The 25,835-nt window shown below is 37.3% G+C and overlaps 5 protein-coding genes across 6 annotated transcripts; 4 read left to right on the plus strand and 1 right to left on the minus strand.

Annotated features, from left to right (window-relative positions):
- The first annotated feature begins 149 nt into the window (after positions 1 to 149).
- LOC105952894 (zinc finger CCCH domain-containing protein 11) lies at positions 150 to 4,283 on the plus strand. The gene is made up of 8 exons (XM_012976482.2): positions 150 to 550; positions 680 to 764; positions 959 to 1,099; positions 1,220 to 1,320; positions 2,238 to 2,423; positions 2,557 to 2,687; positions 2,787 to 2,883; positions 3,885 to 4,283. Exons 1-8 carry the CDS (start codon positions 383 to 385, stop codon positions 4,065 to 4,067), a joined length of 1,092 nt encoding a protein of 363 aa, XP_012831936.2. The 5' UTR covers positions 150 to 382; the 3' UTR covers positions 4,068 to 4,283.
- Positions 4,284 to 7,005: 2,722 nt separating this feature from the next.
- RVE8 (Homeodomain-like superfamily protein) lies at positions 7,006 to 9,862 on the plus strand. 2 transcript variants are annotated; one of them, XM_012976481.2, is made up of 8 exons: positions 7,006 to 7,319; positions 7,583 to 7,640; positions 8,001 to 8,124; positions 8,224 to 8,370; positions 8,488 to 8,613; positions 8,877 to 8,986; positions 9,140 to 9,199; positions 9,431 to 9,862. In XM_012976481.2, exons 1-8 carry the CDS (start codon positions 7,174 to 7,176, stop codon positions 9,506 to 9,508), a joined length of 849 nt encoding a protein of 282 aa, XP_012831935.1. In that variant the 5' UTR covers positions 7,006 to 7,173; the 3' UTR covers positions 9,509 to 9,862. The 2 variants fall into 2 exon arrangements, with proteins under 2 accessions (XP_012831935.1, XP_012831934.1); XM_012976480.2 differs by having other exon boundaries at positions 7,039 to 7,319; positions 9,410 to 9,862.
- A 2,621-nt stretch (positions 9,863 to 12,483) lies between these two features.
- On the plus strand, positions 12,484 to 14,724 carry LOC105952891 (large ribosomal subunit protein uL4z). The gene is made up of 2 exons (XM_012976479.2): positions 12,484 to 13,720; positions 14,419 to 14,724. The coding sequence occupies exons 1-2, from the start codon at positions 12,608 to 12,610 to the stop codon at positions 14,530 to 14,532; spliced, it is 1,227 nt and encodes a 408-aa protein (XP_012831933.1). The 5' UTR covers positions 12,484 to 12,607; the 3' UTR covers positions 14,533 to 14,724.
- A 210-nt stretch (positions 14,725 to 14,934) lies between these two features.
- Positions 14,935 to 19,641, minus strand: LOC105952890 (P-loop containing nucleoside triphosphate hydrolases superfamily protein). The gene is made up of 3 exons (XM_012976478.2): positions 19,268 to 19,641; positions 15,487 to 19,025; positions 14,935 to 15,316 (listed from the first exon to the last, which is right to left on the minus strand). Exon 2 carries the CDS (start codon positions 18,974 to 18,976, stop codon positions 15,491 to 15,493), a length of 3,486 nt encoding a protein of 1,161 aa, XP_012831932.2. The 5' UTR covers positions 18,977 to 19,025; positions 19,268 to 19,641; the 3' UTR covers positions 14,935 to 15,316; positions 15,487 to 15,490.
- A 1,707-nt stretch (positions 19,642 to 21,348) lies between these two features.
- Positions 21,349 to 23,502, plus strand: APX2 (ascorbate peroxidase 2). Its single transcript, XM_088824852.1, is given in 5 exon segments — positions 21,349 to 21,592; positions 22,522 to 22,705; positions 22,816 to 22,878; positions 23,102 to 23,150; positions 23,281 to 23,502. Coding segments are annotated over 5 exon segments (537 nt in total). The 5' UTR covers positions 21,349 to 21,473; the 3' UTR covers positions 23,403 to 23,502.
- Positions 23,503 to 25,835: the final 2,333 nt, after the last annotated feature.

Raw genomic sequence — 25,835 nt, forward strand, 5'->3', positions numbered from 1 at the left:
AGAAAATCTAAAAAAAGTAAAATAAAATTGGGCCACCTCGGGCCCAATACCAAAACCCAATCAAAAGTGACCCACTTCAATTGTAAAAGGCCCTTCTCCCCTCCGACAAACGGACAATAACCCGGCCCGTTAAATTAAAACGGGTTCATAAATTTCTCTGCAAAAAACCGGATCCTCCCAATTCACACATACCCTCATCCCAAAAACCACACAGCGCGCTACTCCTCCGGCCGCCGTTCTGCGGCCACTCCGTTTTCTCCGTCGACCATTCAATCACTTCCGAAAGTCAAAAAATACAATCAATTTCGCTCAGACTGTCAATCGGAGTGAAAATTCTTCGCTGATTAGCGAAGTAGGAATTCAATTTTGAGGAGAGAGAAACATGCCTCCAAAACCATCGAAAGCGGATTTAGCGAAGAAGCAGAAGAATGTAGAGGACAAAACGTTCGGTTTGAAGAACAAGAACAAGTCGAAGAATGTGCAGAAATACGTACAGTCGATAAAGCTCTCCGCCCAGCCTAAACCCGACCCAAGCAAAATCAACGCACAGGTTAAATTCAAAGTCTACTTTTTTTCTTCAATGCATTCATTAATTTTATCAGCTATTGCTTGAATTAGATTTAGCTAGGTCTGAAATCTAGAATTTTTGCTATAAAACAAAATTGGGGAAATTTTGCAGAAGAAAAAAGAAGAGGAACTGGCGAGAGAGAGGGAGCTCAGTGAATTGTTTAAAGTTGCGGTAAAACAGCCGAAAGTTCCTCCTGGTAAATTTCTGTTATATTTGATACTGTAGAAAGAAATTGTAGGAGTGTGTATTAGGTCAGATGTGTTTTTTATTTCTATGGGAATCTACTATGTATAACTCTACGTGTCTTCTCGATTGCATATGTTTGTTTGGTGAATTGGATAAATGACTACTGGCCGGATTATATTTGACCTCAATGTATGCTGTGTTCAGGCGTTGATCCAAAGTCGATACTTTGCGAGCATTTTAAGTTGGGGCAATGTGCAAAAGGGTTTAAGTGCAAGTTCTCCCATGATTTGAACGTGCAGAGGAAAGGAGAGAAGATAGATATGTACAGCGATAAACGCGATGAAGGTTGATGTGTTCATGGTCTAAACTAATATTCGAAATAATGCAAAAAAGTTCTCTTAGGTGTAACTTTCTCACCTAATTTTTTGCTTGTGTTGGTGAATGTTTTTTTTTTCTTTTGAAAAGAAACCGAACAGGGAACGATGGAAGACTGGGATCTAGAGACATTAGAGAAGGTTGTCGAATCCAAGAGCAAGGAGTACAACAAGAACAAGCCTACTGAAATAGTAAGCATTTAGTTGTCGAGTTGGCTGTCTTATCATATGGTCGCAGTGAGATCTTGGCAATACTACTTAGTGACATTGTTCAGCTTGTATATTTGCTTAGATTATTTTTTCTTTTGTTTTCGCTTTTAAAAAATATCTTAACAGTGCAGGAATAAAGATAAATTACTAGCATAAAGTTACTGGTGATCGTAAAAATTCTATTTCACCAGAAGAAAATATGGGCATGAAGAACTTTTATAGGGAAAATTATACGTTTTTCATTCTATGATCATATATGCACACGTTTATCATGTTGGCTCGCATAAAATGCTTTATTTTGTTTGTGACGTCATTAGAAATTTGGGTCTTGGTACACTAGTTAGAAGTGCAATGTACATCAACGATGTCAACAGCTATGGGATAATAAAACGAGGTACAGTTTTAAGGCTGCACTGAGTACAGGAAACGTTAGGATTCTTTTATTGATCTATTAATAATTGGAAAGCAGTTTGGTTTGGTGAGTTAGAGCAGGAGCCTGAGTTTGTGACTATGTAATTCCCCTTTTTGTTGTCTTGTTCCAAGAGATTGTAGATTACTCTGAAATCGAGGTATTTCTATGTTCCATGATACCATGTATTCCAGATCAATCATGGAACGAGATGTGGCTGGAATTTTTATGATACGACTGTAATCTGAAGTAACTAAGTTGTCCATATGCATGCTAATCGGAAGCTTTTCCACTCATTCAAAATCTAGTCTTTCTTACTTTAGCTTGTTAAAAAAATGCTGAATGTATTCTTATTTAGGTTGTATCCTGATTATGTTTTGTTATGCTATGACATGCCTACTTCGTGATTTTATTGTTATTGTTATTGCTGTTGTTGTTATTGTTATTATTATTATTAGAATATTTACTTCCTGGTCTAATTTTGTTGCAGGTGTGTAAGCATTTTTTGGATGCAGTTGAGAAAAAGCAATATGGTTGGTTTTGGGTTTGCCCAAACGGTGACAAATGCCAATACAGGCATGCACTTCCTCCTGGATATGTTTTAAAATCTCAAATGAAGGCCCTGTTGGATGCAGAATCAGAAAAGATATCCATTGAAGAAGAGATAGAAAACCAGGTAAATGATAACTCTTGAATCCATTAGCTCTTCAAGGAACTACTTTTGCTACGGCTCATCCTTTCCTTACTGTGCTTAATCACACCCCGCGATGTAATTTATCATACTGATAAGTTTGAATCGTCTTTTTCAGCGTGCCAAAACAACCAGCACAACTCCTATGACTACGGAGTTATTTATGCAATGGAGAAATAAAAAGATGGAGGAGAAAGAAGCTGGCTTGGCTGCACAGAAGGCTGAGAGGGCTAAAAATGACCGTATGAGGTAAATCTTATTTGGTGACTTTTACATGTTATATTTGTTTCTTATATAACCTGCGGGAATATAAATATCATCTTAACATTGGCCTTTTTTATCTCCCAGTGGTCGTGAGCTGTTCCTCTCAGATGCAAGCTTATTTGTTGATGATGCCGAGGCCTACGAAAAATACCAGAGAGAAGAACCAGATGCTGAGCAAAAAGTACAGCTTTTCCCTTTTTCCCTATCTTTTTTCGTCTATTATTGTAAACTCGTGGCCTTTTTGTTTCTGAAAAATATTGTCTGGTGCCTGACAACGAGGGAAGATATTCCTGAAAGCAAGGTGTAATAACACCCGAGACACCCTAAATGTGATATTGATTCCATAAATCTTGTTTACTTGGTGCTCAGGCATTACTGTTAGTCGACTAAAAATTAACTCGTTTGATCATTGAGGCTCATCTAGTAAGACTTACACTCATACAGATAATGAAAGTTACATTTTTTTATTTTATAACCGGTCTCTTACTATTTACTTAGTCTAGTTCAGTTGTGGAACACATCTTAATTAGTTTAATTCAGTTGTTAGTTCATAATGTAGTTAGTATGATTCAGCTGTGCGAAATTACATAGCTCAGTTATCAGGGGTCTTTAGCCAAAAGAAAAAAAAACATTGATGTCCTTATAGCAAATAATTTTGTGACGAGGGACTTTAGCAAAATTTCCCTTATTAATTTGCAGCCAAATTCCGAGGAAGCGAACACTCGGCTATTTCATGTGATTCATTTAGGGTTCATTACGATGGAGGGATTTGGAAGAGGGATTTTAAATCCATAATAACAAATCCCTTGGACTTGTTTGGATTGAGGGATTTGGGATGAATTTCAAATCCACACTCCTCCTTTTTAGTTGTTTTTGGAGCAATTGTGGTGGATTTCAAATGACTCCAAAATTGGTGTCATTTCAAATCCCTTCCCCAAATCAAATCCCCCTCCAAATCCCTCCATCCAAACGCACTCTTAAATCTTGGATATACGTAAATGACAGTACATAATGTAGGATATGTCGAAGTGATTGTGTTTTACTCGTCTCTGGAACATAATTTGAGTCAGTAATTTACGCATACAACCGTGAGTTTTCATGGTTTTACTTTCTTAATTTTGTCTATAGATTAACATAACATTTTTATGCTGTCTTGTATAATGCCTTGTGTATTGTATTCAGGTTAATAAAAATCCTGCCATGGATGGGCCAAGCTCTTCCACATCAGCTGTACCTGATGCAGAAGATATTCATGAAGACGATGAAGATGATGATGATGATCTTGACATGGATGAACTAAATGCATTGGAAGCTAGCCTATCAAGAACATCTTTACAAATCAAAGAACCAAACGGAAATGTGTAATCATGCGGTAGGCAGACTAGCGTCTTGCCACAATTTTTTTTTTCCGACTTACTACTTGATGTCTGAAAATTATCTCGAAATTTGGGTGACTGCTGAAGTCATTTTGTGAGAGGAATGAGGATTTATTTATGTCGGATAATAGTAGCAAACAAATTTCTTTAATTCGGACGGAGTTTTTGTACTAATTTATTTGGGTTTTTGTTTTTCCTTTGGGTACGTTCAGGCCATGAAAGTTTTGTTTATTCGGGTTGACTATGCATGTATTTGCGTAAAAAAACTAGAGCATTAAAATACGAGAGTAAAAGACACATGAACACGTATTTTTCAAGGGAAGAATTTGGTTTCAGATACGAGAAGCAACGAGCTATGGCGGCGTTTTCTTGTCCATTCCACTTGGGCAGTCTGTTGTGTGTCGTAATTGTAACTTTGATGCTGCTTCTTTAAACATCTTCACAGTGTCGTTATATACTTTGATTTTAATCTGACCCCTTCTTGGAGGGAGTTCAGTCACCGTCTTCTTCTTGGGTGCTTTGCTCGATTCTTCCGCCATGCCCGTTTTCTAGTTGACGAGAAACGATAACAACAGACGAGATAAAACAAGTTAATTCCATCTTTTAAGGAGTGCAATACAAGAATCAATTTAAACAACAAATGTCTATACCTGTTTTCGTATTCGTGGGGAACAAATATTTTTCTCGACGGCAAATACAACGGCTCATATGAAACATTCAAGAAACGGAAGCTCAATTTATAATGTAGGAAAAAAAAAGAATTCCGAGAGGTACTATATGCACCAGACAAGTATGTGGAAATACTGAAAAATCAAAGCAGCAAACATCGTTGTCGAACTATTATTCATTGCACTCGTGCCCATTATTCCCTGCGATAAAGATGTCTGAAAATGACATCAATGCCTTACATGGTGGGAGCAGAAAGTTTTATCTTGACCAAATCGGTATGCTCTGGTGAAGACAACATAAAACATAACGGCTTCATAGTAAGAAATTTCAATTATCGTGTCAAAATTCGGTACTAGCTAATGTGTACTTAGAGAATTATTGACTACTATTCTATGTTCTTTTAGTGGGATCAACCCTCAATCTGAATACATTGTATTTGAACTAGCATACTTATGGGTTGTGACAACTCTTTGAAAATAATTCTTAAAGCCGGGCCATCGTTCGTGTAATACGGTCGAATTGACGACATGTTTTGTTGCTTGCTCGTAAACTTGTGCAGATATATATCAAGAAAAATAGCACATGAAATGATATCTTGCTATAAAATTCAATGATCAATTTGGTTTTTAGATAATGGTAGATATCTCGTAAAGGGTAATTAGATGCTACATCTGGTTATCTACATTGGGTAAATGTTAAATTGTAGATCTGCACATAATCACAAACGTGAGCAGTCAATTAACCCCATCTACCATTAATAATCAGCAGATGTAAATAACGAGGTGTATCATCTAATTTTCCATCTCGTATATTTGAAGGCATTGCAGTAATGAATAATATGACTAAGTACTTTTCTTTACCATCTACTACTATCCAAACTTTTGTACTAGGTTGATCTCATATTTATATTTCAAGCAATAATATTTTAATTTTGCAATAAATTAATCAAATAAGTTTGAAATCATGCATATATTTTTAAATTATATAATAATAATAATAATAATAATAATAATAATAATAATAATAATAATAATAATAATAATAATAATAATAATAATAATAATAATAATAATAATAATAATAATAATAATAATAATAATAATAATAATAATAATAATAATAATAATAATAATAATAATAATAATAATAATAATAATAATAATAATTAATAATAATAATAATTAATAATAATAATAATAATAATAATAATAATGATAATGATAATGATAATAATAATGATAATGATAATGATAATAATAATGATAATGATAATAATAATAATAATAATGATAATGATAATGATAATAATAATGATAATGATAATAATAATGATAATAATAATGATAATGATAATAATAATAATAATAATAATAATAATAATAATAATAATAATAATAATAATAATAATAATAATAATAATAATAATAATAATAATAATAATAATAATAATAATAATAATAATAATAATAATAATAATAATAATAATAATAATAATAATAGTACAAAATATATAAAATAAAATTTTGTATAATATACATCTTGTGGGACCCATCTTGCCGAAATATTATTAATAAATAAAAATAATATATTTTTATAATTAATTTACTACATAATATGATCTATACTAAACATCATATTAAAAAAAATTCCCATAAAAAAAAATGAAAATGAAAACCCAAACGGGCCTCCTTGTTAAAGTTCGGCCCAAACTTTACAACAAACACCAAAGACCAAACATGACAGCCCTTTAGCCGAACGTCGACGTATTGAGTGGCAGTGACCTCACCACGTGGCGACAAGCCATTTAGATGGGTCCCACATGCCCCCCTGCATTGCAAATTATAAACCACATATTTTTGTCACCCTTCTCAGCCGTTCGATCTTTCTTGATCGGACGCTTGAAATAAAATCTTACCTGTGGTGCTGACGAGGCCGGGACCACGTGGAAAAACTAGTGGGATTGGATATGTACACGTGGCATAAATTTGAAACGCCTTGGGAGCGTTATTTGATGGACTCGAGCCTACGTGTCATATTAATAGCCATGTAATTTTATTTAAAGTTAAATATAATTATAAAATTCCTCGAATATTATATAATTACGAAATAAGCTAATAATAATAATAATTTATTTATTTTTAAATGTTAACAGAATATTCAATTAGGAGTTGATGTGTTAAATTATCAATACAATATACAAATAAATTATGATCAAAATAATATTATTTTAATGAAAATACATTAAGAGATTATTTTTAATTATATATTTTTAAGTTCAAATATATAATTAATTATGTTTTCCCACATTATGCCAAGTGGCGAGGGAACGATTGGTTGACAGGGCTCAATCGCACTCGTATACCCAACGGCTCATCCCACCACCAAAACTCATTCCCGCCTCCCACCTACGCCACGCGCCACCAGAGATGAATTCGACCTCACCGGACCACTCTCCTCAACCGCCGCCGGGCGACGGGTCGGGTAAGAAAGTCCGAAAGCCGTACACAATTACCAAGTGCAGAGAGAGCTGGACCGAAGAAGAGCACGACAAGTTCCTCGAAGCACTCCAACTGTTGAGTCTCTCTCTCTCTCTCTCTCTCTCTCTCTCTCTCTCTCTCTCTCTCTCTCTCTCTCTCTCCTTCATTTACCATGTGATTCATGAATTTCGCACTTGTTTCTGTGTAAATGCCAATTTTTTGGCGTAGCTGTTCGATCTTCCGAAAATTGATTTTTGTACGATACAAATTGTATGTAGCTGATAATTTGATGTTATTTTGAAGCACGTATGGCAAAATTTCTGAAGATTTAATGCTATATTTTCTATGTCAAACCCAGTTTCGATCGCGATTGGAAGAAGATTGAAGATTTTGTCGGCTCAAAGTCAGTTATTCAGGTGCTCATTTTATACTTTGATTAATATTCACTGTATGATAATGCAAAATTCTTCGATATTTAAGCAAGTATTGCATCTAACTTATAAGTTATAAGCATCGGATAATCGGCCAGAATAGATAATAATCGATTATTCTCGTGAATGTGGAGAATTGAATAACTGTTTGGCTGACATTTCACTGAATGGAATTTGGGGCACTGGAGCTCTTTTATTTGCGGAATTTTGGTTCGCATTCGCAAATCGCAATATAGCGAAATATTGGCTAAGTACTAAACACGACTTTGTTCGAATTAACAAAATTCGCCTTCATTGTCTGATTTTTGAAGTATTAATAAATTGTGTTGAAATATCTCGTGACAGATTCGAAGTCATGCGCAGAAGTACTTTTTGAAAGTTCAGAAGAATGGATCGGTGGCTCATGTACCTCCACCTCGGCCTAAGCGCAAAGCTTCTCATCCGTACCCACAGAAGGCATCCAAAAACGGTTCGTTTCAAATACGATTAGAGAAAATGATATTCGTCCTATAATTCAGTACTTCTGGCATCTTGAACTCGTTATTTATCGTGAATTTTTACTTGGCAGTTTTGATTCCGTTACAAGCAGCAATTGCTTATCCTTCTTCGTCTGCGAATCCTCTCATACCTGGATTTCCATCGTGGGATGATGTCTCGGTTCTTGTGAACATACCAATGGTCTCCGAAAGTAAATACCGTTTTCTTGGAGATGAAGGTTTGGATAGTAAAATTTGACGCTATATTGTGCGTGATTGCAAAGAAAAATTGAAAGAACGTTTGTATATTTATTTATCCGATAATCCACTTATCAAACTTTTCCACTCTTATTCAGCTGATATCGGAGCAAAGGGGGCTGCAACTATTAGTAACTGCAGTATGAGTGGCTTTGGAAGTTCACCAGGAGCATCAACAAGTTCCGAGTTAATCGAGCAGGGAAAACAAGATGCTATGCTTCTAGGTATAATTCTGGAAAATGTCTGGCTAAATGAATCGATGCATTTTCTCAATTTTGCCCTTACATCACTACTAACTAGGTGAAAGAAAATTAGTTAAGAAACAATTAATGATAAGGGTATTTTAATCACTTTCTACATTTTTTTAATGCATGCATGTTTATTGGTTTTCTTATACGCGCGGAACATCCCAAAACGGCAAATATTTTATATTGGAGCTAGGGAGTACTGTGCCGTCTGTGGTCATTGTTTGTGTTTCTCTTTCCAGGTATTCCAGATTTTGCGGAAGTATATAGCTTCATCGGGAGTGTCTTTGATCCCGATAGTAAAGATCATGTCCAAAAACTGAACGAGATGGATCCCATAAATTTCGAAACTGTGAGTTCCTGTTAATATCTGCAACGAGTGTTGAATTATGTTGCAACAATGTACATACTATAGTTTATGAAAAAAAAAACATAGTCATAAAGTAGCACTTCTATTGTGATAAAATGCATTTACACAGAGTTTGATTTCGCTATTGAAATGCAGGTCGTGTTATTGATGAGAAACCTTAGCATCAACATGTCCAGCCCTGATTTCGAGCCAATCGTAAGTGCTTTTCTCTATCCAAACGCCCCGATATTTTTGTATAGAGGGGTTTCTTCTATCTGGCAACTCTAGAAAATAAAAAAACGGAACCTGATCTCAGTTTGTTCTTCGATCAAGTACCCTACGGACTTTTGAGTCTTTTTTTTTCTTCTTTTTATTTATTTTTAATCATATGATGCTAATACTACTTTTTAAATACTTACTCGAAAGGGTTTGAACATTTGTCTGCAGAGAGAGTGTCTGTCATCATATGAAGCCCATGCCAAGTCCGTAGAGTGTTCTCCTGGAACTGTCGTTAGTGCTGAATAAAGATCAGTCGATTCGTCTTAAACTCTGTAATTATAATCCTTTTGTAATCTAAAATATTGAATATGGAGTAAGGTTATATTTGTGCAGATATCGATCTTTTAGCAGCACATTTTCTTATGAAAAAAACACATCCATGTTTCAACTTTGTAGACACGTTGTACTAGAATGCTCTCTTAGCTGGTTTTTTCAAATTCGTCGTCAACCGTGCCGAGTGTACGCAGGTTGAACACTTTTGTATTTATCATGTAAATGGTGCATATTCTTGGTGTAAACTTTTAACCAGGGTTTGCTATCTCTGGTGCAAATCCAGTGAACTCCTTTTCTATTCGAGATTATTTATTATAATTTCGTTTACGCTCGATTTGTTAAATAATGAAATAGGCTTCCATTTAAAAAACCAAAAAAAATTAAGACATGGCCATTTACTCTCGGGACATGTGCATTAAATACACCGACATAAGCATTAAATGCTCGAATGACTGAAGACGGCCGGAAAGTGGGAAAATGTACGGATATCTTGCTAAAAGGCTATGACATAGAGCATGAGTAGACGACGAACAACTCATTAGCTAAAAATGATGGCCTATGGACGGGCGGAAAGTTGGGAAGTATGGTGATGGAATCGGCGATAGGCATACGATCCCAACTGACTTGGCCATCGGAATGCTAACTCTAGCATCAGTTTGTCTTCCTTTTCTTAGAACTTCCACTCATCCAACAATTGCAAAGGGACCCATCTGATCGAGGTGTTTTTTTGTGGATCAATAAAATATTTATAAAAAATCAAGCTATTCGAGCTCGACTCAATTTCGTATCAAATCAAACTGAAACTCGATTTTCTAATTCCTTGAGAGCTAAAAAATTAGAAAAACTTTGCATAAATATTTTTCGACAATCATAAATGTTGAATTTTGAATGCCTATGGATATCTACTCATCTGTTGAGACAGACTACATGTTACGACATTAGGTGACGTAACAGAATTGTTGTGTTGTCACAGTAATAAATCTACGAAAAGCAGAATAAAGAACACAACAATTTAATGTGGTTCGGATACAAACGTACCCTACATCCACGAGGACTTGCAAAACTAGTTCAGATTTATGTGTACATTAATAGGACTTAATAAAACACTAAAGACTCCCTCTTTATGTGATACGCCGTTCTTGCACACGACTCGAACTTGTTGATAATCAAAGCAATTCCTCCATCCGCACTCTTGGACTTCCTCCAATGTTGAACTCCCTTCAAACGGCGGATCGACCTCTCCCGAGATCTTTTAAGCACTTCTCCCGAAACGCCGATCTTCTTTATGGCCTGGTAGAAGAAACCTGTTCTGTTGCCACACCTGCCGTGCAGACAGGGCTGCAGCACGGGCTGCACCCTTCAAAGCCTTTATGCTGGGATTTTTCTTATTAAAGCTCCATCGGACTCATATGAGGTTGAGGGCCTTATATAGGCACGAAATCCACCACCCTAAACCTAACTTGAGCCCTAAGAAATCGATTAACTAGGTAATAGAATCCTAGTCGATTTCTACTTCTATTCTAGATAAATACAAAAGATACCTAACTAGAATACAATACATGGAAATAAATCTAAGTCCTAATAACAATATTACAAAAATAGGACTCTAATTAATTCCAAAATAAACATGGAAAACAAATATTTGCCAATCTTTAATTTCCACGTATGACGGATTTCTTCAATCTTCATTAACGGAAATTTGGAGCCAACAATCTCCCCCTTTGGCATAGATTGGTTAGAATCCATGTTTAACAAGAACTCCCCCTGCAGATGAGATTTACTCCCCCTGCAACAAAGATATCACTTTTCTTCACCCGTCTTGGTCTTCTATCAGAGTGTCCCATCACGGGGCACGTTACAACGCAGCGGAATTGGGTGAATGCCGTGACAGACTTCCGTCTCAACCTTCCTTGTGAACACACGTCATCCAATAAGCAAAGCAAACAAATCAAAACCCAAAATCAGACACTAAGTATATCTAGTGACCCGCTCTGATACCAATTGTTGAATTTTGAATGCCTATGGATATCTACTCATCTGTTGAGACAGACTACATGTTACGACATTAGGTGACGTAACAGAATTGTTGTGTTGTCACAGTAATAAATCTACGAAAAGCAGAATAAAGAACACAACAATTTAATGTGGTTCGGATACAAACGTACCCTACATCCACGAGGACTTGCAAAACTAGTTCAGATTTATGTGTACATTAATAGGACTTAATAAAACACTAAAGACTCCCTCTTTATGTGATACGCCGTTCTTGCACACGACTCGAACTTGTTGATAATCAAAGCAATTCCTCCATCCGCACTCTTGGACTTCCTCCAATGTTGAACTCCCTTCAAACGGCGGATCGACCTCTCCCGAGATCTTTTAAGCACTTCTCCCGAAACGCCGATCTTCTTTATGGCCTGGTAGAAGAAACCTGTTCTGTTGCCACACCTGCCGTGCAGACAGGGCTGCAGCACGGGCTGCACCCTTCAAAGCCTTTATGCTGGGATTTTTCTTATTAAAGCTCCATCGGACTCATATGAGGTTGAGGGCCTTATATAGGCACGAAATCCACCACCCTAAACCTAACTTGAGCCCTAAGAAATCGATTAACTAGGTAATAGAATCCTAGTCGATTTCTACTTCTATTCTAGATAAATACAAAAGATACCTAACTAGAATACAATACATGGAAATAAATCTAAGTCCTAATAACAATATTACAAAAATAGGACTCTAATTAATTCCAAAATAAACATGGAAAACAAATATTTGCCAATCTTTAATTTCCACGTATGACGGATTTCTTCAATCTTCATTAACGGAAATTTGGAGCCAACAATAAATAAATATTCAAATAAATAATATAAAATCGTTTAATAAAACAAAAAACCCAATAGAACAGGCTTCTGGAATGGCCCAATAAGAAACAAATAGGTCCACAAAATAGCAGGCCCGTTTACTATCATTTTATAATTGCCCATTCTTTATAAAGCTTTCTTTCTGCAACCCTAATTTCTACACTCTCAGCCAAAAACCCTAGCCCCCCTCATTTTCTCCCAAACCACCGCGAAAATGGCTGCCGCCGCTCGCCCTCTCGTCACCGTTCAATCCCTGGAGAACGATATGGCCACCGACGGAGGTGCCGCCGCCAACTCCCTTCCCCTTCCAGATGTGATGAAGGCGTCCATCCGCCCCGACCTCGTCACCTTCGTGCAGAGCCAAATCTCAAACAACTCCCGCCAGCCCTACGCCGTCTCGAAGAAGGCCGGCCACCAGACCTCCGCCGAGTCCTGGGGTACCGGTCGTGCCGTTTCTCGTATCCCCCGTGTTCCCGGCGGCGGTACCCACCGCGCCGGGCAGGGAGCCTTCGGGAACATGTGTCGCGGCGGTAGGATGTTCGCACCGACCAAAATCTGGCGCCGCTGGCATAGGGCCGTCAACGTCACCCAGAAGCGCCACGCGATCGTCTCCGCGATCTCCGCCTCCGCCGTGCCTTCTCTGGTGATGGCGCGTGGACACAAGATCGATGAAGTTCCCGAATTGCCCCTAGTCATCTCCGATTCAGCTGAGGGAGTCGAAAAAACCAACGCCGCCCTAAAAGTACTGAAGCAAATTGGAGCATTCCAGGATGCCGAGAAGGCTAAAAACAGCCAGGCCATCCGTGCCGGAAAGGGGAAAATGCGCAACCGTCGCTACATTTCACGAAAAGGCCCCCTTGTCGTTTACGGAACCGAAGGTGCAAAGCTCGTCAAGGCTTTCCGCAACATTCCCGGCGTCGAACTCGCTCACGTCTCTCGACTCAACCTTCTGAAGCTCGCTCCCGGAGGTCACCTTGGAAGGTTCATCATCTGGACCAAATCTGCTTTCGAGAAATTGGACGAGATCTACGGCACCTTCGAGAAGACATCCGAGAAGAAGAAGGGATACGTCTTGCCGAGGACCAAGATGGTCAATGCTGACCTGGCGAGGATCATCAACTCCGACGAGGTGCAGTCTGTGGTGAGGCCGATCAAGAAGGAGGTGAAGAGAGCTACGTTGAAGAAGAACCCACTGAAGAATCTGAATGTGATGTTGAAGCTCAACCCGTATGCCAAGGCTGCGAAGAGGATGGCGCTCTTGGCCGAGGCCGAGAGGATCAAGGCTAAGAAGGAGAAGCTTGACAAGAAGAGGAAACCAATCACTAAGGTAATGTTTTCTTTTTTATCTTTTGCGCTTTTTATAGTGTCAATTATGATGCACAGTTATTCTGTTTTAAATGTTAAATTTTATATTAGACATTTGTTTATTGTATCCATTAATATCTTGAATTCGGAAAACCATCTACCTCGAATGTTAGTGGTGATTGATTAACGCAATTGGGGTTTAATTGGATGTTTAGTTCACTATAGATTTGCTTGTTTGCTAAAATTATTGAGAAAATGGGCTCTCCTATCTTGAGTATTGGAAGACTTTCTTTGTATTCTCACAAGATTTGCAGTCTATATTTAACTAGTATTATCTTACCAATCAACCAAACAGGATTGTAGTTGATTACATTTTTCGCCCGTTTATTCTGATATTGCATGATTGATGTTCACTTCTGGATGATATATTTAAAAATTGGAAGTTAGTAACGATTGAGCGTTGTAGCTTATCCTAAATTGATAATAAATGTTCCATTCACATCATTCCCTAAATTGATAATAAATGTTCCATTCACATCATTCATTATTTTGATAACCGGTCACGACTAGTGTGTTTGAATGTTATCATGACAGTTATATTAGTAAATTCTCGGATATCTAGTTTGTGTTTGCTTTCTCAACTATTAAATTGTCACACAGTTGAAGTTTTATTATTTGTCTGAATTTTGTTTTCTCCCGTTGTGTTTTTATTTGTTGTAGGAGGAGGCAACAGCGATCCATGGAGCTAGCAAGTCGTGGTACAAGACAATGATCTCAGATTCTGACTACACTGAATTTGACAATTTCACAAAGTGGTTGGGCGTTTCCGAGTGATTCATCTTCTCTTTATTTTCTCAATGTCTTTTAAAACATATATGTTTTCTGTACTCTCTTTTTTTTCGATTGAGATTTGAAGTAATGATTGAGATCTTAATATCTTTTTGGTTAGTTTGAGGAATTTTGTTTAGACATTTTTTTTTTGAATTACATGTTATGCTATCATGAAATGTTTATGTTAGTGGTTTACTCCTCTTTTCTTTGGTCGTTTGAATTTCCTCTACTTATATCAATCTGAACTCTCAACTTGAGAACCTGCCTTATGTAGTAGTAGCAGTGCCTTCATTTCTTGTGGTTTAAATTAAAAGTTAATAATTAAATTGTTTTTGATTTGTTTCGGAAATCTAGATCATCAATTGTTGAGTTAATTCTTTTGTGATTTTTAAAACTTAGAATGAGTGAGTGAAAGAAAATTCCTTATAAACAGATAAGACAACTCACAAATTTATAGTTTTCTACAATTCTAGTGTAGTAAAATAAATTGATTTTCTTTAAGTACAATCCATATGTTTTACATCTATCTTATGATGATTTTACAACCACTAATTTCTGCATTTCTTCGGGTAGTAGTATCTCTGCATTTCTTCGGGTAGTAGCAAAATGCGCAAAAATTCGTATCCAAATTCGTATCCAACCCGTTTTAGATATTAATAGAGGACTGCTCCAGACTCTGACTGCAACTCCACCATTCTGTATATAAACAACACCACAAACTTCGCATTCGCAAAGATATAATTCTTGCTCGATTTACTCTAGGAAACAAGATTAGAGTTAAAACATCCTGAAAATTATACATATTTCACCACAAAAAAAAAAAGGTCATTAAATTCTCATAATATCCACCACCAAGTCGCACTTATAAGTTCAAATGGGACATACAATGCTGCAAAAAAATTCATTGTAAAGAAACCACAGGAGAAAAAAAGAAAAAAAGAAAAAAAGAAGCCTTACGCTCTTAGACGACAGAATATCTGCCAGGCTGCGCAGAACCAGGAAGTGATGAAGATTGATTCGTGATATCCTCCAACACACGCTTAAGTTCTGCTTTCGCCCTCTTGACAGATTGCTCAGTGGGGCCCTCAATGAACAAGTAAAGCTTCCTTTCACCGGGTCCCGCGATTTTCCCAGGTGGATAAAACTGTCCTCTAGTCGTAATTGCAGCTCCAGTCCAGTCAGAAATCGGGCCAAGTGTTTCCTTGTGCGTCACTTTCCAACGAGCATTTTGAGGGAAATCATTTATTTCCAATTCAGCCTCATAATGCTCCGGCAGAGCATCCGCCTGAATCTTCGCCAAATTATGCTGCAAATTCATCGCAGCCGCCAGTGCTGCAGCACGAGCCGCCCCGTCAATGCCGCCAACTGGCAAAGAGGTGACAGCTGGCACACCAGGAATGGTAAAACCAGGAACACCAGGCAAAGGACCGGGTAATAATCCTCCATTTGGAGCTGATATAGGTGGTGGAGCGTTTGCTTTTGCGGCGGCAAAAGCAGCGGCTTGAGCAAGGGCGGTTTGCTGAGACATGTCACCGCCGGCTTTTCTAACACCGTCGTCTTCGTCTTCAGAATCCGATTTATCTTCCTCGAAACCGTACTCTTTCGCCTGAGCCTTCTTTGCTGCTCTTCGCACTTCATCCTCTTCTTCGTTGAATTTAAAACCGCTGCCACCATAGCCAGTTCCATGGGCTTGCTCGAGCCCCTGGTTGACCTTCGCCATAAATCCATCTGCAAGGGCTTTTAGGTCATCTGGCACAGTCTGCTCCGACAATTCTAGGGCTTTCACAAGATCCGGTGCATATCTTGCATCTTCTTCAGAAACGAATGTGATAGCACATCCCTTTTTACCAGCTCGACCTGTTCTACCGACACGGTGAACATAGTCCTCGTAATGGTTAGGAACATCGAAGTTGATGACTAGCTCGAGATCCTTTACATCCAAGCCTCTAGCAGCAATACTTGTGGCAATCAATAAATTGCACACGTTAGTCTTGAAATCGGTTATAGTGGACTCGCGGTCTGTTTGGTCCTTTGCCCCGTGAAGTGAGAGGCATGGATAACCGGACCGAATTAACTCCTTGAACAACGAATCACATTTCTCTTGCGAGTGGACAAAGATTAGTATTTTCCCCTTCTCGGACCATTCTCCGAGTAGTTCCAATAGTCTAAGGAACCTATCACTTTCTGGTCTCACCTCAACGAGTTGGGCAATGTCCTTGTTCACAACACTCCTCCCACCTACCTGTATCTCGACGGGTTTATTCAACACTTTACGAGCCAAGATTTCGACTTGACGAGGGAAAGTGGCGGAAAATAGCACGGTTTGACGGTCTGGTCTTGTGTTCTGGACAATCCTCGTAATCTGGGGTTCGAAACCCATGTCAAACATTCGATCGGCTTCATCCATGACCAAGTAAGTGACGCGGCGCAAATTTGTAATCTTGCCACTACTAGTGCACAGTATATCAATCATTCTACCTGGGGTACAAACAACAATATCGGTGCCTCGTTTCAGCTCACTAATCTGCTGGGCAACACCGGAACCTCCATACACCGGCACACAGCTGAGACCCATCGCCTTTGTGAACTTCTTGATATCACTGTGGATTTGCTGGACAAGCTCTCTCGTGGGAGCCATAATAAGCCCAATAGGCCCATCTCCCGACACAACTGGAGGCTGATCCTTGATGTGCCTCAACATGGGCAACACAAATGCTAGGGTTTTTCCGGATCCTGTTTTTGCAACACCAATGCAGTCGCGACCACTCATAATTATTGGTATGGCCTGTGCTTGAATGGACATTGGTTTTTCATAATTCAACTTCTTGATAGTATCCAAAATTTTAGTTGATAATCCAGTCTGATGCCACGTTTTTATTGGTTTCGGGACATCCTTTCCGTGCAATTTCAGTTCCATTTGTTTCCTGTATGAGGCCACCTCTTCAGATGTCATCCTGGAAATCTCTTTCACTTCAATATAGAAATTCTTTCTGAAGGGAGGATATTGGATTTTTGAATGGTCAACTATTGAAAGCTTCTCAACTTTGGTCTTCTTCACCCGTTTCATGAATTCTTCATCATCTTCATCCTCCGAAGGTTTTTCATCGTCTTCAAGGTCACCATAGTCCGAGTCAGAATTTTCTCCAGGAATAATTCTTCCCATTAATTTTCTCGTCCCCTTTTTAGATTGTCCCGAATTTGGTTTACCATTTCTTTCAACCAATTCAGAACCGGAGTCGTTCTGAACAGGAGGTCCGCCATTACTTAGCTTCTCAACTTCAGGCAAGACCATTGAATTCATGAATGCATCTAACGGATCAATTTCTTCATCCACAACAGCATGGTCACTACCATTTTCCAAAGCGGGAAGAACCTCATTCTCAGCATCGATGGACATGCCATTTACATCCTCACTATTGGGATTCACAGCTCCATCTTCGTCCAGATCCATTGTTGATTTTCCCTGAGGATCAGATTCTTCATCATCAGATTCCCCATCAAGTGTCCATGTCTTGCCAGACTTGGATTCATGAGTCACCGGCACCCCAAGTTTTTCTATCTCAGATGTCTCCTTCCTTCTACGCTCTTGCCACTCTTGAACTCTCCTCCTCCGCTTTTCTGCCTCATCACCCAATCTCTTTTGCTCTTCAGCGAGATCTTCTTCCCGGCTCTTCTCTTTTATGACTTCAGAGTCTTCATCTCCCTTTTTCCTTGTACTACTGTCTTGACCACCATCCTTATGCCGGCTCGTCTTGCCACTTTCCTCGACATCCTCCTCTCTCCTACGCCTTTTCCTGTCATGGTCTCTAACATCTTCATCATGAGCCATGTCTCGCCGTTTTTCTTTTTCATGTTTTTTCTCTCTCTCTTTCCGTTCTCTCTCTTTTTCCCGATCCCTTTCCCTTCTCTCCTTCTCCTTCTCCCTTTCCCTTTCTCGCTCTCCATGTCTTTCCTTCTCCCTTTCTTTCTCCCTTTCCCTTTCTTTTTCTCTCTCCCTTTCTTTCTCTCTCTCCCTTTCTTTCTCTCTCTCCCTTTCTCGCTCTTTCTCCCTTTCTTTCTCCTTCTCTCTGTTCTCCCGCTCTCTGTCCTTATCCCTTGCCCTTTCCTTCTCCCTGTCCTTCTCCTTCTCCCTCTCTCTGTCTTCTCTATCTATGTCTAACTCTATATCATCCCTATCCTTTTCTCTACCTTTAGCCTTTTCTCGGGCCCTTTCATCATCACGGCTCCTGGCTCGATCCTTTTCACGGCGCTTACTCTTGTGTTTTTCTCTCTCCCTGTACTTTTCGTCAACACTCTTCTCTCTCTCATGTCTGCTTTCACGGTCCCTATCCCTGTGCCTCTCTCCATTCCTATCTTTTTCACGGCTTCGGCCGTCTCTATGGTGTTTTGTTTTTATTTCGTCCTTTTCAGATCCGTCTCTTCTAGATTTGCTTTTAGGCTCTTCCATTGGTCCAGTGACTATTAAAACAGATATGACTCCAAAGAGAAAGATGACTCTGTAACAACATCAATTACAATTAAAACAAAATTAGTAATCACGAATCATTAAATATTACAAAACAAGTTAATCGATTTATTCACAAGAGTAACAGTAATGGGACAACGCAACGAGTTATCCCCAGGAAATAAAGATGCATACAGAATTCAATCGAGAAGATGGCCAGAACCTAATTTAGAAATAATGAAATACAGTTCCTGCTAAAAAAAATCTGAAAACCCTAACAAGCGAAAAGCTTACCTCTTTCTCCTTCCTTTCGCTACGCTTGTATTATTATTGTACGAAGGTTGAAACTGGTTGATTGTGGGTGGAGCTAATTGCGCGTGACTACAATACACAGCGCTGTTGGCGGTTCGAAGATGAGCGGGGCCGTCAAACGTCGAGAAATTGGATGGAGCTGCTTACGGAAGTTCAATTGGGCCTTACTCTGGCGCGGCCGATCGCCGCCACGGCTGAAAATTGGCGAATCAAGGGGGTGAACGCGGCGTTTTCCGGTGGACGACGGTTTTAGGGCTTCGATTTGGATGAGAAAATAAATTCTACAATATGATGTTATTATTTTACTCAAATTTATAAGAATTAAAAGTAATCATATTCTAAATGAGATGCTATTTACGATTAGAAAATTGCTATTTGCGCTTTATAGCAAAAAATACTTTATCGCTTTAAAACTACAAAAAAATCAAAAAACCCCCCAAATTGCAAATAGCAAAAAAAAAAAAAATCGAAAATTCGAAATTAAGCTTGAAGAAGGGTTGGGCTTTGATTTTTTGATGTAATTTCGACTCTTTTATGTGTTATATGCATTGGATGAGTCGATTACGGAACCAATTTCATGTTAAAAAGACCTACAAATTGATTTGTAGAGCTTTTTTTCGCAAAAACATGTTGGAACGCCCAAGATGGGTGCCCAAAGCGTGTACGAACGCCCATTCCGGACGTTCGTAAACGCCTTGGGCACCCATCTTGGGCGTTCAATTAAAAAAAAAAAAAAATTGCACTGGACGCCCAACTTGGGCGTGCATTACATGAATGGGCGCCCAAGTTGGACTTTTAAGCGTTTTGGGGGGTTTTTGGATTTTTTTGTGAAGTTTTGGGGTTTTAAAGAGATAAAATGTTTTTTGTTATAAACCGCAAATAGCAATTTTCAAACCGTAAATAGCAAGTTCCTATTCTAATTGGATAATCCATCTACTAAACGCTAAGCTTTTAAACCGAGTTATTTAAAGCACAGTTTATAATGGGTTAATGGATTCGAGTTTTTGAGCGCCGCTTGATCCGTCTGCCATGTAATTTTACACCGTAGATCTACACCTAATAAAACACATCCATCTATGTGTATGTGTGGTTGAGATATTATTTATGTATATTTACTGTTTAAATTCATACGGTGAATTTCACCAGGTGCAAGATCTCATAAGCCCTCACATCCTATCAGCCCCACCCACCCAACATAACGTAACTCAACGATAAGTACATAAATGTCACTCAACAAATAATTAAAAAATTGCCACTCACCAGATAATTATTATTACAGAACTATCACTCACCATATAGTTACAAAATTAGCATTCACTAAGGTGGTGTTTGCAAAAGCTTTTTGAAAGTGATGATAAGCTTTTTTTCTTTTTTCATAATTTGTTTTTAGGTGTTTGCAAGATCAACTTTCGCTTTTGATTCTCTTAAAATAATTTACTTTAAGCTATTTTCTTAAAAGAATCTCTAACCCTGTTTTTCTATTTAATTTCATTTTCAATAATATAACTTTTAGAAATAAGTACTTAAAACCGACTTTACTCACAATCATTAACTTTTGCTTTTAAACAAGCTTTTGCTAACACCACTTAAGTAATCAAAGAGCTGCCGCTCATCAAATAATTAAGAAACTGTCACTCGCCGAGTAATTTTATATATGGCCGTAAATTTATTGAACTAATCATGAATTTTAATATTTTATAAACATTTTTTTGCCAATTATATATCTTTCTAAAAACATTGTTTTTTTGCCAATTACATATCTTTTTAAAAACATTCTAAATTAACTTGAATAATGTTTAGAACTACTAAATTGGGGCTTAAGTATATCTTATCTTAAATTGAAAAAGATATAATATCCAATGGGCTCGCTTTTAATTGAAAATCTATATAGCGCATTTAGAGGTAATTCATATAGAGCTGAACAAAGGCCAATCATCCAGCCACAAACAGCACGCCACGTGTCAATCGGCCATGAATCAAACGAAGCAGCATGATGTATGTTCCAGACCGTTAGGCTGCATCCACCACGCCACAATTTGGAAAATTATGGAATTGGATCGAAGTTTCTCGCTCATCTCTACACATATATGTATATGGCTGCTTGGGGGAAGAGATTATTTCAGTTGTATTTCGAATTTTTGCTAGTGTTTTAGCAGCGAGGTTAACGCAGTTGTGAAGTTTGTAGGCGATGGTGAAGAAGTATCCGGCGGTGAGCGGAGAGTATCAGGCGGCGGTGGAGAAATGCAAGATGAAATTAAGAGGTTCAATCGCCGAGAAGAAATGCGCTCCGATTGGCGTAAGCTCATTGCCTGCTTCTCGCTCGTCTCCTTCGTTTTGGTTTATAAGCTCAGATCTCTGTTCTTCTGTCTGTTAAAGCATATTAATGTTTGCACTCTACGTGTTTGTTGAAATGCATTTTGTGTTTGTATTACTCTGTAGACGTATGTATTATTCAGTCTTAACTAATTTAGACACACATGCATATATTTAGTTCAAATCCTACTACATAATTTAGATACGAATTTTTTTTTTTTTTTTTTAACTTGCACTTGAGTTCATACTCTGTTAGTATTTAGGGGCGTTAATCATGTTCAGGGGCGTTCCTGAGTATTTGGGGGCCCTAGGCGAGATTTAAAGACGGATAAAAAATGGGGCCCCTTCTACAAGCTACAATAAAACTTATTTTTTTTATAAAAGGTGATAAACTCTATTTTTAACTCGATTTTGTAAGGTATAGTTAGTGGCAAGGTTAAATTTTTGTGATATAGTAGGGTTTAATTTTACGGGGGTTCGGGGGCAGCGCCCCCGATTTTTTTAAGGATAATTTGCATGAAGTAACACTAAAACAATTGAATATATATAAAAGTAAATAACTAATACATTACAAATTTAATAATTAGGGGCCCCTGATTAGAGGAATTCTAGAAACAAGTAAGAATCGTAGATATATAACTATTTATGAATTAAAATTCTCAATAATTATATATGTAATATTTTTTTTTCTCAATAAATGTTCATATTTAAAGGGTATAAAAAAATTTGGGGGCCCCAAATTTTTGAAAATATCCGGGGGCCCTAGGCGACAGCCTACTTCGCCTCCCCTCAGAACCGGCCCTGATCATGTTTATGGTTTTAAGTTAACAGATTAGCTGTTTAGCGTGATGGATTTGGATCAGTCGATACTCTAAAGGCGTCAACTATAATGATGATTAATTGCCTTAATTGTTGTATTCCAGATGACACTCTGCTGGAACATAATCAACATATGATTGGAAATCGAAAACTGGAGGGCCATTTGGGACAATTAGAAACCCGGTTGAGCTTTCTCACGAAGCGAACAATGGTCTCGACGTTGCTGTTAGGCTATTGGAGCCGATAAAAGAGCAATTCCCTATCCTCAGCTATGCAGATTTTTACCAGGTATGTTGAATATTTTTTGGCCGAGTTATTACCATACGACTTAGACATATTCTCGCTCCTTTAATGCTACTTGATATTATTTTTAATGATTTTCTGCACGCTTGATGTAGTTGGCTGGTGTTGCTGTTGAAGTAACTGGCGGGCCTGAGATTCCGTTTCATCCTGGAAGATCCGTTAGTTTCTCTAACCCTACTCTCATCATCAAAATCAGTCATATAAAGTATTTCATCATGTTGATATGTTTTATGGTATCAATGTGAAATTGCTTCTCGTTTTGAAACTTTATTTGGCACTGATCCTTTTATCTTCCTCAGCGATTGATTTTATTTTACGAAAAAAAACGAAAGAAATTCTGTCTTGAGTTTTTATTTACTGATGAAATCTGTACGCATTCAGGACAAAACAGAACCCCCACCAGAGGGCCGCTTGCCTGATGCCAAGAAAGGTAATCTTTAGCTCCGAAGCCCTACATACAGTCGAATCGGATACATTACTAGTGACCGAATCTGCCACCCGTAATTCGATTGTGCCAAATTTTCTTTTCAAGCAACTGACTCTGTGTGGTTAAACAACAGATTTGCGGAAGCCGAGTAAAATGCGCGTTCGGAGGATTTGCTGCTGTTTTAGTGTCTGGTATGTGCAATCGTTACTTCTCTCCATATATAAATATATTCTCCTTTGCAAAAGTTTTTTATAAATGGTAATATGGTTTATTTTGTATTGTTGCAAATTGCACGAGTTCTTACATAGCCTAGTCAACATTCAGCAGCTTGATATATAGCCATACAGGTGTGAATTAAGCAGGTTTGAATTAAGCATCAAAGGAAAAAAGGAAGTAGACCTTTTGTTAGGAAAGTCAACTCCTGGGGAGCCATGTTGGAAATAAATAAGTAGATAAAAAATCAAATTGCAAATAAATAATAAATATAAATAAGCAGATAAAAAATATAAAAAAGAGCTGGTGATAGTAAAAAGGAGTTGGGAAAGTTTTTATATACTTTGAGTCTCTTAAAGACTAAGAAATCCCACATCTAAAGGGACTTGCTATTTGCAGTTTGAAAATTGTTATTTGCGGTTTATAATAAAAAACACTTTATTTCTATAAAACTCCAAAACTTCCCGAAAAAATCCAACCACCCAACCCCCCCCAAAACGCGTAAAAGCCCAACTTGGGCGCTCATTCATGCAGTGCACGTCGAAGTTGGGTGTGCAAGCTGCATTTGGGCGCCCGAGTTGGGCGTCAAGTGCATTTTTTTTTTTTTAATTGAACGCTCAAGATGGGCGTTCCATCATTTTTTTTGCCAAAAAAAAAGCCCTACAAATCGATTTGTAGGGCTTTTTAACATGAAATTGGTTCCGTAATCGACCTACTCAATGCATATTACACATAAAATAGTCGAAATGACATCAAAAAATCGAAGTCCAACCCTTCTTCAAGCTTGATTTCGAATTTTCGATTTTTTTTTTTTTTTGCTATTTGTAGTTTGGGGGGTTTTTGAATTTTTTTAGAAAGTTTAGGGAAGTTTTATTATAAACCGCAAATAGCAATTTTCTAACCGTAAATAGCAATTTTCTAACCGTAAATAGCATTTGAAAATAATAAAACATAGAATCATTGAACACAAATCTAAAATCGTAAGTGTACATAAAAAGAATAATACATGTACATAAGTGTTGTTTTTAGATTGTAGAAAGCACAAATAAGCCAAAAGAAAAAAAGTAGGGGTACATAATACAGAAAGTGAGGAAACTTCGTTAAAGTCTTAACAAGGCTCAATAATGTCGCACTTTAATAAAAGGTAACGATTCTTTGCCTCATTATTAATCGGTGGTGCGACGTTGATTAATCGACGATAAATCAGAAATAAATTGGTTTCTTCATATTTAGTGTAATGTATTTTTAGATATTATCTGTAAATACGAAAAAATGTATATATTAAAATATGTTTAAACACGGTTCTATCTCCATCGTTTACATATCCTAATGGCATAATAAAAGTTTAATAATAATACGACCGTAAAACAATAAATTTTTTTATAAGGTACAAATAAAACGCCAAATCTTTTGCATTCAAAATTATGCTTCACCACTGCAAACATATATTATTAGACTCTTTAAAAATAACAACTAATATAAACAAAGCAAAATATAAACTCATTGTTTATTAAAAAGACCAAGATTTTTCTTGGATTTAATAAAAAGAAAGAAAAAAGCTAGATTTGATAAATGATTCTTGATCGGTTTTTACCACCAAAATTTGACCGGCTCGGATGGTGTCAACCTGCCTCAAACCGTCTCACATGCCAAAATCCAATTTTTCAAACTTTTACACCAAAATCGTAAAGGTATTGGACCACCTTCGTCTCGTAGACTGCCTCAAAGATAAATTAATCGACCGCCTCGATCGATTTTTAGAATATCGATAAATAACATATGGGTTATGGCCCACAACTCTTTAAGTCTTGTTCATATTTGGTCTCATTTTCATAATGGAAAAACATATTCTATTTTTATTAGTCTATACCCTTCTTGTTGGTCAATTTCAATGGTACAATTTTGTATTTTAAATTTGTGTCGGAATTTTTTTAGTGGTATGACTTTATAATTATATAAATAGTTTCCCATCTCATGTTCTTTTTTGTTATTTCACTAAATTAATTTATGAAATTGTGCTGATTTCCTCTTTTTTTTTTTTTTTTTTAATATCATAATTCATAATCCAACATAAACTTGTTTTCTTAAACCAAACAAAATTTTGCTTTATGTTAAGAGAAAAGAAAGCTAGAAAATGGGTTATTTTTAATATATTTAATAATGTTTTAACTTCTATTGTATCAGTATCACCATATTTTAACTCTATGGACTTGAATTTACTCAAAAAAAAAAAAAAAAAAAAAAAAACTCTATGGACAAGTAATCTGGCGTTTGCGGATGACGCGCGGGTGTGGGCGATTCATGCCCTTCTCCATTTTTCTTACCTCAAAATGTTATCCAATAAAGTATTGCCAAGTGGCGGCATGCCTTTTATGACTCCATTAGATTATTGACCGCTTCAAGACTCACAATTAAAGAAAAAAAAGGCTAATTTATTTATACTTTTGAAATACAATCTAATTTATTTAGAAAATA

The sequence above is a fragment of the Erythranthe guttata genome, chromosome 10 (genome assembly GCF_056151865.1).
Source record: "Erythranthe guttata isolate IM_541 chromosome 10, IM_541, whole genome shotgun sequence".
Lineage (NCBI taxonomy): Eukaryota > Viridiplantae > Streptophyta > Magnoliopsida > Lamiales > Phrymaceae > Erythranthe > Erythranthe guttata.

Bases quoted from the DNA above. Each gene is read 5' to 3' on its own strand.
- LOC105952894 (XM_012976482.2), top strand. From the start codon at position 383: ATGCCTCCAAAACCATCGAAAGCGGATTTAGCGAAGAAGCAGAAGAAT. The intron at 765-958 runs GTAAATTTCTGT...TGCTGTGTTCAG, and splicing joins ACAGCCGAAAGTTCCTCCTG to GCGTTGATCCAAAGTCGATA. The intron at 2,688-2,786 runs GTAAATCTTATT...TTTATCTCCCAG, and splicing joins GCTAAAAATGACCGTATGAG to TGGTCGTGAGCTGTTCCTCT.
- RVE8 (XM_012976480.2), top strand. From the start codon at position 7,174: ATGAATTCGACCTCACCGGACCACTCTCCTCAACCGCCGCCGGGCGAC. The intron at 7,320-7,582 runs GTTGAGTCTCTC...TGTCAAACCCAG, and splicing joins TTCCTCGAAGCACTCCAACT to TTTCGATCGCGATTGGAAGA. The intron at 8,125-8,223 runs GTTCGTTTCAAA...TTTACTTGGCAG, and splicing joins ACAGAAGGCATCCAAAAACG to TTTTGATTCCGTTACAAGCA.
- LOC105952890 (XM_012976478.2), bottom strand. From the start codon at position 18,976: ATGGAAGAGCCTAAAAGCAAATCTAGAAGAGACGGATCTGAAAAGGAC.
- LOC105952891 (XM_012976479.2), top strand. From the start codon at position 12,608: ATGGCTGCCGCCGCTCGCCCTCTCGTCACCGTTCAATCCCTGGAGAAC. The intron at 13,721-14,418 runs GTAATGTTTTCT...TATTTGTTGTAG, and splicing joins AGAGGAAACCAATCACTAAG to GAGGAGGCAACAGCGATCCA.